The sequence below is a fragment of the Marmota flaviventris genome, chromosome 4, assembly GCF_047511675.1.
Source record: "Marmota flaviventris isolate mMarFla1 chromosome 4, mMarFla1.hap1, whole genome shotgun sequence".
In the NCBI taxonomy this organism is placed as follows: Eukaryota; Metazoa; Chordata; class Mammalia; order Rodentia; family Sciuridae; genus Marmota; species Marmota flaviventris.
The window spans coordinates 31,850,902-31,864,201 of NC_092501.1; the positions used below are offsets into that span (position 1 = coordinate 31,850,902).

General features: G+C 45.7%; 1 protein-coding gene across 23 annotated transcripts in view; it reads left to right on the plus strand.

Annotated features, from left to right (window-relative positions):
• The window catches only part of Sorbs1 (sorbin and SH3 domain containing 1), a 231,918-nt gene that overhangs the window by 114,202 nt on the left and 104,416 nt on the right, over window positions 1-13,300 (plus strand). For 14 of the 23 annotated variants that reach the window (XM_071611075.1, XM_071611055.1, XM_071611059.1 and 11 more), the window contains exons 4-6: window positions 4,231-4,296; window positions 7,475-7,570; window positions 9,954-10,082. In XM_071611075.1, the coding sequence (XP_071467176.1) occupies window positions 4,231-4,296; window positions 7,475-7,570; window positions 9,954-10,082 (291 nt within the window). The remainder of the gene's footprint in view (window positions 1-4,230; window positions 4,297-7,474; window positions 7,571-9,953; window positions 10,083-13,300) is intronic. The other 9 variants (XM_071611063.1, XM_027930074.3, XM_071611068.1 and 6 more) reach the window with 1 other exon arrangement.

Consider the following 13,300-nt stretch of genomic DNA (forward strand, 5'->3'; position numbering starts at 1 on the left):
CAAGTCCTGAACTCTGCAGGACAGTGTGAGGTGTGGCCTGGGGGAAAACTCAGGGCCACACCCCCACCTCATTCATCATGTATTTGCGGGGTGGCTGTGGGCCTGTGGTAGATGCTTCTTTGCATTCTATAAAATGGCCATGGTAAAACACCAACCTGTTGGGATTTTTGAGAGGATTTAGTGAAGCAATGCTCTTCAAATACTGAGCCCCATGCCCAGGCATGGCTAGTGCTCTATCCTTGGGGTTCATGCTGTTAGCAGTCCAGAGTTTTTCCCTGCAGAGAGGAACTTGACTTGTCCCCCATTCCTGAGTGTGTTTGCTGTGTATGAAGACACTGTGTACCTTTCTCCCTCCAATTGGACTCAGGTGGTGTATGTAACTCATTTTTTGTTGTTCATTTGCATTTATTGTCATTTAAAATAAGCTTCCCCTCCTGCAAAAGTTTTGCTCTACAGTCTAAAGTTTCTTACTCTTCCAATCTCAGGATTCGCCTAAACTGACATCCTGCTACAGACATCTATTAGGGGAGGCGAAGGAGGAAGAGGGGGGGACCTGGAGGGAGGGTGAGATGTGGCAGTGCCCAAGGGACTTCCCCAGGGTCTCACTGAAGGAGGGGCTAAAAGGAGGCATTTCCTAGGAAGCCCTGTGTCCTGTGACCCTATAATCTCAGTCTTAGGACTTTCTATCTTAATTTGAAAGAAACAAAACATCACCCTCATAAAGGTAAGGAATGAGAAAATGCACCATGAATATTTGTCTGATGGGAGACTGGGCTACTGTTAACAGTGATCAGGGGGAAGACCCTAATTGCCAGGAAAACATTTGTTTGCATCTTTGAGAGAAAGAGCAGCATGAAAGACGTGTTCTTTTCAGTTGACCTTTGGACTGAGCTGCCAGGATCTGACAGAAGTCCTTTACCTGCATGGTCTTGCTTCATCTTCCTGGAAACCAAATGTGGGCCTGGCTTACTGCCTCTATTATGTAGATGGGGAAATCGAGCCCCCAGGGCTAATAACTGGGATCACTTAACTAGTATGGAGTGATGTGGAGGCAAATGCAGCTTGTTGGACATGCTGCTGCAGAGGCTTGAGTTTGTTGCTTTGGGGGTGTGTTGTAGGGGTTGGGGGGTGTCAGATACTAGGGATACCCAGAGTCACTCTACCAGTGAGCTACATTTCCAGCCCTTTTAATTTAATTTTATTTTATTTTGAGACAGGGTCTCCCTAAGTTGCAGAGGCTAACCTTATGTTCTACCTGCCTTAGCTTCCTGAGTAACTAGGCTGACAGGTGTGTACTTTAGCACCCAGTTTGGCTTTATTGCTTTTTAAACCCTTTTTCAAAGTTTCTTCTAGGTTGATTATTATGTTTAATCAAGAGAGAAAAAGGGAAAGGAAGAACATGTGCCTGGGTTTGGTGGTAGCTCATGGCCACTCTCTGCAAGCCTGGGGAGGCCCAAGGCAAAGCCAACAATCTCAAACAGCTGTGATCAAGGGGAACCAGGGCAGGTACATAGAAAGGGATAAAGATGGTTGAGTGATGGAACTTGTGATATTTTCTGTACTTAGGTTTCTGCCTTCTCACCAAAGCTATTTTTCTACCTATTCAAAAATGAGGGCTCAAGGGAGATTTGGCATCCAACGGAATGACCCTTTATCTGTAGGCATATGTGGGTGAGGAACAAGATGCAGCCTTGGGGCTGGCATTGACGAAGTGCAGAGCACTGGTGGAAAGGGCCAGGGTCCCTGCTTATGTGTGGTGTAGGCTGTAGCCAGGCTAGCCTGTTTGTGTAGTTTATCGGGTGTCCAACCTTTCAGGAGGCTGATTGTTAAAGAACCTTGGTAGGGTGGAAATCTTAGCCAGATGTGTTACTAGAGTTTGGGACTGGGCTTCAAGCCCAGCATTTGGGGAAATGTGATATAAAATAAATCAGGAAACCAAATTATTTTAGTTAGGGAGGAAGAAGATGAGCTATGATCTGGGGCTGTTCAACTCCCAGCTTAATGATCTTGGGTAGGCCTGACATTCTCTCGGTGCATAAGTATTCTTATCTATAGAAGTTCCCAACTCTTAACTGCAAAGGGTTGGGTCTAAAGGATAAAGTGAAATGCTGATTATGGAATACTGAACCTAGACCCTCAAGCCCAGGCAGATAGATGCTTAAAGAATTATAGTTATGACTATGTTTGTAGCTTGCTTGGCCCTTTGCTGTTGGGGCTGCACTCCTCCAAGCACCCCTGCCTATTTTCCCTGCCCTGACACTATGTATCTATTTTGGGATAAAGAACTGGGTGAGACCCAGGCTTCTGCTGGGCAGGGAAGGTCTCAGTGTTATCTGCAGCTGAGCAGAACTGATGAAAGTCACAGCTGACACAGAAGAGGTGTGATATTCAAGGTGAGCCTTTAGGATGCATAAGCTTTCCCCAAGGTAAGGAAACCACATTCCTAGCCAGTACCTCAAAGGAACCAAGGACTAGAAGTCTGAAAGTTTCCAATACACTCAGTTTAGATCAGCAGAGTAGGCAGGGAGAGGAGTGAAATACAGCTGGGAAGGGCTTGGACAGGTGGTCCGGGGGACTTCAATTCAGGGCAATTTGCTTATGCTCTGTCCTTTGGATATGCTCTGTCCTTGGCCTGGTGGCCCCTGAAGCTTGTGGGCTGGGTGGTTGGTTTTTAATCAAGAATGTTGGTTTGTTAATTTGACTATAACCTTGTATTGCCTAGATGCAGGTCACCCTACTTACTAAAACTTTATATATCCCAAACAATCATTTCTGTACTTTTGGGAACTTGGAATACATATATTTCCCAGTGGAAATAATATTCTAGATGAGTGAATTCCCAGGCTAAACTCCCCAATTTTAATTTTCAAATCTGAGGTCAAATATAGTACATTTAAAGGAAAACAGCCAAGAGAATCATGTTGCAGAGTCCCATTTTGTTTTCATCTGTCCTGCACCCCAGGGCTCCTTAATGCAAGGTGGTGGTTAGGTCAGAGTCTAGAAAGTGCTCTCCGGATGCAGATAGGGGTTGGAGAAGGGAAAGAAAGAAGGCAGCCAGGATGTCAGGAGGTCATGGCATCTCTGGGACAGTAGCACAGGACCTGAACTGGGGTGATGAGGAGGGGAAGTGTCTAAAGGCAAACTATGGAAAGGATGGCATGACTTTGACAAGCTCGACTCGGGACGGGTGAGGGAAGATGTCAGGGAGCCCGAGGATTCCATCCAATTGTCTGACATGGTACACTGTGGGTGCACTGTGGGTGCACGGCTTGGTATCGTTGAGCTGGCCTTTGAGCAAGTAGACAGGCCTTGTCAGATAGGAGGTTCCATTTTAGAGGAGTTAGACAGATTTTTTTTATTTTTTATTTTAATTTAATTTTATTCTTAAATATTTTTATTAGTTATTAATGGACCTTTATTTATTTGTTTATATGTGGTGCTGAGAATCAAACCCAATGCCTCACACATGCTAGACAAGTGCTCTACCACTGAGCCACAACCCCATCCCCAAAAGATTTTTTTATATGTTAGAAAAGAAGCCATAGTCGGACATGGTGGCATATGCCTCATGGGAAGGCTGAGGCAGGAAGATCATAAGTTTGAGGTCAACCTGGGCAACCTTTTTTTTTAAAAAAAAATATTTATTTTAGTTTTAGGTGGACATAATATCTTTATTTTATTTTTATGAGGTGCAGAGGATTGAACCCACTGCCTCACACTTGCTAGGCGAGCGCTCTACCACTTGAACTACAACCCCAGCCCCCAACCTGGGTAACTTAGTGAGACCCTGCCTCAAAATAAAGAGGGCTGAGGCTGTAACTTAGTGTTGAAGCACCCCTGGGTTCAATCCTTAGGACCAAATATACCAAAAACAAAACTTAAAACAAAACAACAACAACAACATGACAAAAAACCAAAAAGAAAAAGAAAAGGAAGCAAGAGAATTTACACATATCACCCACAACATACTTCCCATCTCTACATAGATTTTGTATCCTGCCTGGTTCAGGCCACACAACATTCTTGGAGGTCTCCCAGGACACCCTAGGGGGTCTATCTCAACCCTGAGAAAACTGATGGGACATGTGATGATAGATAGAGCTGCATCAGGGACTTAGGGACCCCCCTCTGCTGTCTCTTGACTCTTTCCCCAGCACCTTGTACCACATGGGACTCAGTAAATTCCGGGCGATATGGTCACAAGTCTCATGTTCTTTTTCTTTCTTTCAGAATGTGATGGTACTTCTAAAGCTGTTGTGAATGGCTTGGCACCTGGCAGCAATGGGCAAGACAAAGGTAAGGCTCCTGAAGAGAAGCCTGGGGTGGTACTGAAAAGCATTTCTAGAAGGTGTGTGGTATGTGGGTTGGGCCACTCCACTTCCCTGGGAGTAACTTCACTGGCCAATCAGGCGGTGAACTAGGGACCAGTTCCCTATAATGACATGGGTTGTTCTTGATTCTCACTGGTCGAAGGCTCTGAGATGGTATATTGAAAATTGTCCCTAGTTCACAAGGGTGCTATGAAGAATGGGTCAAATATATAGACCAAGGCATCTGCCATGCCTTATGCATCTGACATTCATCACCCTGAAATCTTGCATTTCACCTTTGCTGGTAAATAGGGATACTTTCACAGCCTGGGAGGCAAGAGCCTAGATCATTAAAAGAAACTATTTCAGTGCAATTAGTTTCCTGCACATTCTGTCATATTTTCAGATTTTGGTTTTTTTTGTTCTGCTTAAGATAGAACCAAGGGCCCCTTGTGTGCTAGGCAAGCCCTCTACCACTGAGCTATATCCTGAGACCTCATATTTTTAGTTTTTAAATACTGAGGTTGAGAATCATGGGCAAGGGGAGGGAAAGGAGAAGTACTGGGGTTTGAATCGGAACAAATTATTTAATAAGCACATATCAATATGTCTAAATGAACCCCACTATTATATATAACACACTAGTAAAACATTAAAAACTCTTTTTAGAAAAGAGATTTAAATGTGAAGTGAATAATGGATAAGATGACCTTTGAGGTCCTATTTGCTCAGAGACTTTTACTTTGAATTCTTTAATGTGTCTGTCTAAACAGCCTAGCAGAGGATTCCTTCCCCCTTTGGTATCAGGGAATAAACCCAGAAGCACTTAACCACTAAGCTCCATCCCCAGCCCTTTTTATTTTTTATTTTGAGACAGGGTCTCACTAAGTTGCTGAGGCTATCCTCAAACTTCTGATTCTCCTGCCTCAGCCTCCCAAGTCTCTGGAATTACAGACATGTGCTACTGCATCTGGTTCCTGACACCACTTTTGCAGTATGGAGTGACACAGAGCTTAAGTTGGAGTAATGAGAAATGGTTCAAGGACTAGTTCTCCCTTCACAAACAGAGATGTCTTGGGCGGTCTTTTATCTTTAAGAGTGTGAATTCTCTTCTCTCTAAATGAGGGACTTTGATGACTGTAGTGTTTATTCCTGCTTCCCTTCCTGGGCTCCAGTGATTCTTTGACTGCTCATTCAACTACATTTTATGGAATCAAAGGGGAAGCGGTAAAAAAAACCAAAAACCCAAAAAACCTGATGTGGGCCATTTAAGCCAAAAGGCAAGATTTCCCAAAGAATAATGCCACAGAGTGTGTCTTGTTTGGCCTTTGTAATTCCCATCTGGTGCAGCCAAGATTTCCTTCTGAGACAAGGCCAGGTATGAACCCAGAGGGAAGCCACGAGGGAGAGAAGGCAGAGCGAGCAGGAGGAGTTGGGGACTCTGGGCCCAGATGGTTTGGAGGTGGGCTCCTCAGGGGCAGGAGGTGTCCTGCTGTTGTCCTGTTCTCCCTGCCTCCCTGCCTAGCCACTCTTGCTGTGGGACTGTTTCTACTGTGTTCTTGGGGTCTTGAACAATCTTGGTGCAGCTGCACTTAGGGGACATTGGGGACAATACATGTGGAGTGGCTGCAGGGAAGTGTTAAGCATCCAGTGAGGAGCATGGTGGGGGTGGGGATCTCATTAGTTTTTAAAATCTGTGGGTCTGTCCGCTCTGTCCCTGTGAATTCATTTAAACTAGTGTCTTGAGGAGGTGGGAGGAGGGTGGAAGGTGGAGGTGGGTTCTACTCTCTCCTTAGTAAGACTCATCTTTAACTGGAAACAAAGAGGCAGGTGTTTTGTCAGGGGAGCCTCTGGAGGTCACAGAACCAGGAACCAGGACAGCTGAGCTCCAGTCTCAGCCTCTGCACTTGAGAACTGAGTGGTTGGCTTCTTCCTCTGAAAATAGTAACAAATCTCCCACCCAGCCAATCTCCCAGGTGATCATAAGGCATAGTCAATAGGATGGCTGTGAAAGTTCATTTGTATCTTACTGTGTGCAGAATTGTCATTATTTACTTAGTTATTGGTGGCCATATGGCACATGAAGTGTCAGGTGATGAGTTGGGAGGTACACTGTCCACTGCCAAGGTGCCTCCCCTCCTCCCTCCTGTTCTTGGTTTCACCAGCATGATGTTTGATTCAGCAGTGACAATCTTATACCCAAGCAGTACTACCCCTTTGTTATTCTGTGACTCTGGGGCCCTGAGACCTCTGGGCATCATTTGTTGGAGCAACTTTGGCATCAGAGCACAAGAGCTCTGACCTTTCTTTATTTGCTGCCATAAATAAAGCCTCGCCAGAGGCTTGGGGATGTGCTCACCATTGAGATCAGAGCCTGGGCAGGCAGGGAGCCCAGAGACACTGAAGATAGATAAGTGGAAGCACACTGGCCTCGAGGACCACAGCCCTCCTTGCATCCCAGACTGTGTCCTACTCTGCTTTAGCTCAGCTGGGCATTGGGACCTTGGGTTGTACCTGAGTCTGCCTAGTCTGCACTTGGATATTTGGCAACTGTCTCCCAGTGAAGGGTAGGTTTAAGCAAGACCATCTGTTTCCAAACAGATGGGGGTTCCGATTTGCTTGGGGCCAGAGGGTAATGATTGTTAGAGTGAGCCCAGGACCCCACAAGTTATGATTTGGGGAAGCAGTTATGGTGATTGAAGTGACCAGGTGACTCACAAACTTACTCCTTTCTTTGCTCGACTTATCTGGAGCCTTTTGTCCACAGCCCTCTCCTCAGAGCCCTTGCTACAGAGCAGACCACCCGGCATTCTCTCAAGGGGCCCCTGGACCCTGATTGCACTCCCCTTCCTCCATTTGCCAGGCCATCTGTGTCTCTGTACAACTCTTTGTCCAGAGCCTTGGCAAGCTCCCGGTGTGGCAGGAGGCACTGGTAAACACTGACCAACTGTATTTGGGTGATGGTTGGAGGCAGGCTTCTGTGACTTGGCCCAGAACTCTAGAGAGAGAAAGCAGGTTATTTTTGATTACTGCATCTACTGCTCTTTGTATTGTTCTTCTTGTGTAGGCGACTTCCTCCTATTGTCCCTGCTCAGTTCCTCAACTGCCTGAGTGTTTCCCAAATGTTCCTTCTGGATGCACCATTTACCCTTTTGTGTTTTCAGCAACTGCCGACCCTTTACGCACACGCTCTATTTCTGCTGTTAAAATAATTCCTGTGAAGACAGTGAAAAACGCTTCAGGCCTAGTGCTCCCTCCAGGTATCTCGCCTTGGGTTGGTCCCTTTCTTTCTAATTGTTAGATCACGCATGGCTCCTTTCTTCTTCTAACACATACTTTGAGGCTTAATCCTTGCATGTTCATGAGGCATTCTCCCTCTCTTCCTGTTTGTTTCCTTTCTTCGTGTGTGTGTGTGTGTGTGTGTGTGTGTGTTTTTCTGGGAGTCAACAAGAAGGAAAACTGCAGACAATGGCCTTGCTTTCCCTCCATTAGGAGAAGGGTCAGTTGGGGGTAGGGCATTTGGTTTGCGTGGACTTGTCAGCTCTCCCTAGAGATTTACAACTTCCTGTGCTTCAGTAAAAAATCGACTTTCCTGGAGAATTAACCTGGCCTCACACAGGGAGCCTCTGACTTGGGCCGACTTGGAAGCAGCTGCTGTAGATGCCAAACCTTAACTTGCTTTGGTGATGCTCTGGGCTGTTTTCCAGAGCACCCTGCCCCTCCCTAGCTTTACCTGCAGTTATTTCCTGCCTTTTGGGTGGGGAGGAGGCAAGGCACAGTTAAAATGTCAGTTCAGATGTCAGCTCTGACTCACAGCTTCCTTCTGTACCAAGTGGGACAAGTGAGGCCGAGGCTGCATCTTATCCTGTAGCACTTCCAGAAGTTGGGCAGTTCTGGCTGGATTTGCCAGTTTGCCCCTTGGTTTTTTGAAATGACCATAAACCATTTTTCCTAATAGTTTTGTGACATCAGTCACTTACCCCTTTGACAGGTAGAAAGGTCAGAGCCTCTCCAAGGCCACCTCTGGCTCCGCCATGCATTGTGGCTTCTGTGCTTTACTTTCAGTGGTCACAGAGGGCAGATCTGTCCTCTTCTGTAGCGCTGGTGACTATTCTGAGCTGTTGGGAAAGGGCTGTTGAAATAGAAAGCAAGGAGAAAAGAAGAATTGCTTCTCTATCCTTGCATAGGAATGGGGATGAGTCGGACAGTGAGCCCACTTCCTGTGCAAATGCACACCCTGAGCTTTAGCCTATAATCCTAAGCGCGGCGATTTTAGGTCAGTGATAGAGGCTGTGCGCAATTTGGAGGAAAAAAAAAAAGTAAGCATGGAGTTTAGCTTAGCTCAGCTGCACAAAAAGAAACATTTGGCACATGTGCCTTCTAGAATTGCATGGTCTGCACCCGTTTCCTGTCTCTTCATTACTGATTTTCCTGGAGGATAGGCATCCAGATCTTTTGAAGCTTACAGTAGTCCCCCTGAACTGCAATTTCACTTTCTGTGGTTTCAGTCACCTGTGATCAACCGTGGTCTAAAGGTATTAAATGGAAAATTCCAGAGATAAACAATTCACAAGTTTTAAATAAATTTTATTAAATTATAAGTTTACAGTTGCTCCATTTCATTATTAGTTATTGTTAATCTCTTCCTGAGTTTAATCTACGGGGCTTTATCATAGCCATGAGAGTGTGTGTGTGTGTGTGTGTGTGTATATATATATATATATATATATATATATATATGTGTGTGTGTGTGTGTGTGTATATATATATATATATATATATATATATATATATATATATATAGCATATCTAGGGGTCAGTGATATCCGTGGCTTCAGATGTTCACTGAGGGTCTTGCCCACTTGGGTTAGAGTGACTACTGTATTTTGAAATCCTTCTCAAAGAAACAAAGTGTCCTGGGTCTGTTATTAGGCCCTCATGAAACTGTAAGGGGGGGTTGAAGACCCTGTGGAGACTCAGCAGAGGTTCTGAGGATACTGTCCACTGGGGGACTGAGTCTCCAGTCATCTCCTTTACTGTGAGTGTTCTTCTTTGTGTTTGGAATAGAGGTCCCCACCCATGAGCAGTGTGTCCTCCAGACTCATTTCAGAGTCTTGACTTAGAGATTTGAAGAGACTTGTTCTTCCTTTTTTTCCTGTTGAAGAACTTCAGAGAGCAGGGATTCTCCTGAGAACATCTCCCGAATTTCTCTAGGTTGCCAGCTTGCTCTTTTGTAAGAAGAGTGCTCTGGAAGCTTGAGAGATCTTTCATAAATGCTTTTTTGAACTGTGCCTTACTAATTGGCTAGAAATCCACTCACCATCCTAAACTTCATTTAATAAAAGGAATAAACCTGCTTTCATTTCAAAATGTTTTGAGCTGATATGGTAACTCATACTCTTACTCAGAGCTGACTGCCTCCATTTCCCCCTAATCTCGTGATGAACCATAACCCCCTGAGAATGTGATTTATCCCTCTCTACCACCTTCAGATTAATTTCATTAGCCACAAATGTTTGAGACTTTGCATAGCTTTAACTAGGTTCATCTCATCCCTGGTTGTAACAATTTGCTAACTGACTGTTATTTTAATTCTCCAGGAGTCTTGGATTTAATGTTCACTTTTGGCTATTTTCTTTTCAGACATGGATCCTACAAAAATCTGCACTGGGAAGGGAGCAGTGACTCTCCGGGCCTCATCATCCTACAGGGAAATCCCAAGCAGTAGCCCTGTGAGCCCTCAGGAAACCCCACAACATGAAATTAAGCCAGGTGCGCTCCCTATAAGACTGGGGTCAGATGTGCAGAGCCCCATGGGAAGGGCAAGAGGTCATCCTGCTTTTTCTCAGGGAGTGTGAATTCATCAACCACCTCCTGAGTTTTTCAGTGGTTCCTGGGACAGTCAACTCCTTGTCCCTTTTGTGATGGCTATTGGTCCAAGCCCTGGACTGACAGGTAGTTGTGTGTTTTGTGTGAAATCAAAACAGTAATCTCCACTTTATCATAGCTTTGACTGAATAAATTGCCCGGTTACATGGACCAGTGCTTTGTAGATTGCAATCACGTTGACAGAGGTGGCTTAGGGCTGGAGGAGCACATGCTAAGCCAGGCCATAGGTTAGGCCTCTCTGAGCTCATCTCCGCTTCTGAAAAGTTGGCTGTGACCTGATTGGGAATGGCTGGGCCGTAGAAGGAGCCAGGGGAGACTGGGAAGTACAGGTGGCTGAATGACCTCACTCCCTAGAAAGCAGAGGCAACAGGGCTCAGGCTTAGAGTGGGCCCAGGCAGCCAAGGGAGCAGGATCAGGAGAGCAATTCAAAGACTAGTGCAGACTAGGAGCCAAGGGAGACCAAAGAAGCCTGTGTGACGTCCCCTGCCCACCTTGATTTACAACATGGGAAACCTGAGTGTCTGTTTCATGGTGTTGAGGTTTAGACCTGGGACTTTGTAATCCTGCTGATCTGCGATCACATCCTACCTCTGCCACCTGGTGGCTGTGCAACCTTGGCCAAGTTACTCTTTCTCTTTCATCCCTAATGATCTTGTCTGTGGCAAGTGGTGGATGTTATACCTGCCACACAGGAAGGATGGACGAGAAGGATGTGAAGTGCTTCACACCAGGCCTGATGGCATGGAATAAACCGTTAGTTGTTAGCTGCTGTTATTAGATTAGGATTAATTGGGCGCCTCTGATCAGGGCTTTTCACAGCCCAAGTATTCTGGGATCAGCAAATGCTGACTTTGTGGTTCCATGGGCAGTAAGTTTGGGGTGGGGCAGCCCCTCTCTACTCTGTAGGGCTGTGGTTCTCATGCTGTTTATCAGAACTACCTGGGGTTAAAGCACAGGTTGCTGGGCCCCAGTTCAGAGTTTTAGATTCTTGCTTATCCGTGTGAAGTGACAAGTTCTTAGGTCATGCTGATGCTGCTGGCCCAGGGACCTACATTTGAGAGCTGCTGCTAGGGGATGGAAGTTTTCTTTTTTTCTTGAATGACATAAGAGAAATTGAAATGAGGAACTGACCACTACTCCTTTGGAACCAGAGAGGAAAGGAAGTAGGAGATGCAAGCCCTTTTGATACAATACGAGACACATGTTGTGATAAGGTGGAATTATGCAGGATGGAAATGGTTAGTGCCCAGTGTCCTGAAAACTGACTTTCTTTCTGTTCTAGCTACCTATAACAGGTGCTGAGGTAGATACTTGAGGATAGGCCAGGCCAGGGTTGGAGCACAAGCCCCTTAATAGTAATGTTGGTACCTGTGGAGGGCTTCTTTCCTATAAGCCCAGGGAAGGGCACTAAAAAGTGATAGTGGCTTTTGGGTCCTGTGCTGACATCTAATTCCTGACCCAGTTCAGTTTGCTACTCTCTTCTCTAGGAAATGTAGGGGCAAGAAGAAGAGGTAAAAATATTTCTTTTAAGGTTCAAATCATCCTCTCTGGGCCTGAATAGGAAGTTACAGCTCCTAAGCTGGAGGGCATGTTGGTAAGAGAGTACCAAGGGATCCAAAGAGAAAAGCCATTCCTGCAGCCCCAGGTCCTGCAGGATGATCTTAACCTGGCCCATCCTCAGCCCTTGAGTGGGGTGGTGGAGGAGAGGGATCCTTGAGCTCCCTCTAGTGGTTGCAGTGTGGCACCAGTGTAAAGCACAAACGTTCCTCTCCACCAAGCGCAGGCTTGTGCTACAGAACTATGTGTGGACTGTAGGGGTTTAGGAAGTGCTTTCTTGTCCTAGAACATTCTGAAGCTTATGAATTTATACCAACTAATTTTGGTGAAAAAAGATTCCACCAAATCTTTACCAAATTATTTTAAAATGCTACTTGGAAGAATTGAGAGAGAGCTATCAGTCATGTGCACCTTACAGCAAATTCATCTTAGTATTTTTCGCCTGATAAATTGAGATCACTGAATCCAAATGAGCAGCATATGTTCATTCAGCATCATGTGTGTGCATGGGACAAGCACATCATGGGAATTGTGATTAGAAATAGAAAGAAGAGAGAAGAGAGAAAAAAAGGAAAGAGTAATTCTGGGTGCTTAGCAAGGATAAAAGGCAGTTTATTTCAACAGAAGCGTCAGGTGGGGCTTGTGGCCAGCTACCCTGCTTTCTGGCTGTGGGTAATTCACAGTGATTTTGAAGCCCATATAAAGTATGAGGAACTTGGGCAAGATGCTTTCCAAGCCTTTCTAGTTCCAAAATACACCATGACCTTGGAGAATTCGGAAATTAACCCAGCACAAATAGAATCCTATTGACTGGGTATAAATTTAAGATTGTACTCTTAGGCAGTTTGTATGGAAAGGGACAAGCTGGGTTTGAGTAGAGGAAACAAAAAAACCACACATCCTTATTAAAAGTACAAAGCAGGCTGGAATGCGCAGACACTGGGGAGTGAGGTTAAAAGAGGATATGACCGTAGAGATGGGACATTTAAGCATGGGGATCTCGTCCTCATACCATACTGTGCAGGGGCTGGCATCCTGCAGGCTCTGGATTTTGGCTGTGTCCTCATGGCTTCCTGCCCTCCTCTCATTCCTGCCTACTCCCTCCTTTTGAACCTCAGTGTGACAACTTGCCAGCTCACACCAGTCTGTCTTGGAGCCTGGGAGCCCCTGGGTCTTGACTGGCCTCATGAAAACACTTAATCAGTATTTGCAGACAGCATGTCCAGCCTGGACAGGGAGACCAAGTGTGAGGCAGTGAGTGGCTCTTGTCAAGGATTGGGCCTGCTTCCTACTCCCAATGCCTTTGGATACCTGATGTCAGATGGCATCCAGCTCCCTCCCTTATCACCAAGGCCAGTATATGTCCCCCAGCTGCTCTGTCTGCCTCCTCTTTGCTTTGTTCCCTGGATTTACCACCTTCTTACATCCCAAGGTCTCTAAATTGCTGATTATTTGCTTGGGCTACAAGCTCCAGTCTTGAAGTGTCCCCCCCAGGAGCCACATTTTAGAGGTACAGCCTATTTTCAGTTCTTGCTCCAACTCCC